The sequence below is a fragment of the Sinocyclocheilus grahami genome, unplaced genomic scaffold (genome assembly GCF_001515645.1).
Source record: "Sinocyclocheilus grahami isolate Dianchi unplaced genomic scaffold, SAMN03320097.WGS_v1.1 scaffold38668.1, whole genome shotgun sequence".
Taxonomy (NCBI): Eukaryota; Metazoa; Chordata; class Actinopteri; order Cypriniformes; family Cyprinidae; genus Sinocyclocheilus; species Sinocyclocheilus grahami.
In genome coordinates this window covers 1-1059 of record NW_015523292.1, presented here as the reverse complement: position 1 = coordinate 1059, position 1059 = coordinate 1, and the positions used below count along the sequence as shown (strand labels likewise).

General features: G+C 40.1%; 1 protein-coding gene across 1 annotated transcript; it reads right to left on the bottom strand.

Moving 5' to 3' along the window:
- Positions 1-449: 449 nt before the first annotated feature.
- On the bottom strand, positions 450-991 carry LOC107580651 (glycogen [starch] synthase, liver-like; the record flags this gene model as incomplete). The annotated part of the gene is made up of 2 exons (XM_016266323.1): positions 450-601; positions 800-991. Coding segments are annotated over 2 exons (344 nt in total), but the record flags the coding sequence as incomplete, so codon positions are not given.
- Between the last annotated feature and the right edge of the window lie 68 nt (positions 992-1059).

The window sequence follows — 1059 nt, the reverse complement described above, 5'->3', positions numbered from 1 at the left end:
TTTACCCCTATATCTATTCTTTTTTTTGAAGAGCATACAGTTCTTGAAACTTCTGGAATGTGGCTAAATTAATTCACCTATATCAACACCTATATATCCCCAGGGATGGCCCGTGGGTTTGTGGGGCCCCAGGCAAGATCATTAAATTCGGGGCCATTTTCATGATCTTATCAATACTGACATATAATTCAAACTACATAACCAATACAAGCATGAATAAAATCACTAAAAATAAGCACACTGGTGGTTGATGACAAATATCGTATCCATTTTTTTATTTTTTATTTAATAAATAAAATGTATTAAATGTAGGACTTACCGGTCCTGTATATCCCAGACATATAAAAGAAGTAGTTATAATATGTAAGGTGTCTTTGAATATTGTGTTGGACAGCTTCTAATCAAACCGGTTGAGAATCACTGGTGTACAGTGTCAAAACAATCCTCACCTTGTCCAGGTTGTTGTAGAAGTCTGCATTGCCATGGTAAAAATGGTTGCCAAGGGAATCTTTCGGGAGTGGCTTAGTAGAAGTCCTGTCCCAGCCTGCCACTCATGGAAATGAGCAATTACATTGGGCTTGTCCTGTAGTTGGTCTGTTAACTGCAGAGGGAGACAGACGGGTTTAACATCATCAGCACATTACTCCATCAAACCTTCAAAGTTTCATCCCACAAAGTTAACATACACTAAATCAATTCATATTATAGCTATGATAGACTAGAAAAGTACAGGTGAAATTACAACAATAAGCAAAATCAAATGGTTTTAGTGTGAAGTTTACTAAAGGGATTTCTTCACCTCCTTGAAGAACCAGGCCACAAGAGAACCAAAGATGAGCGAGTTGTTGGCCTCTCTGTCATGATAGGGCAGCCCGATACTGCACGCGTTCCACAGATCCCCCTTCCAGCGGTCCAGGTTCCAGGCAGCTGCCCCAATATCAAAGAGGATGACGTATGGGCTACCCTCAATTAACCAGCGGCCAAAGTGCACCTGTATGTAGAGAGCAAGTAAAGGCCAAAAACGCTACTAATAAAAACTATAGGTGGCGTGAAGATGTT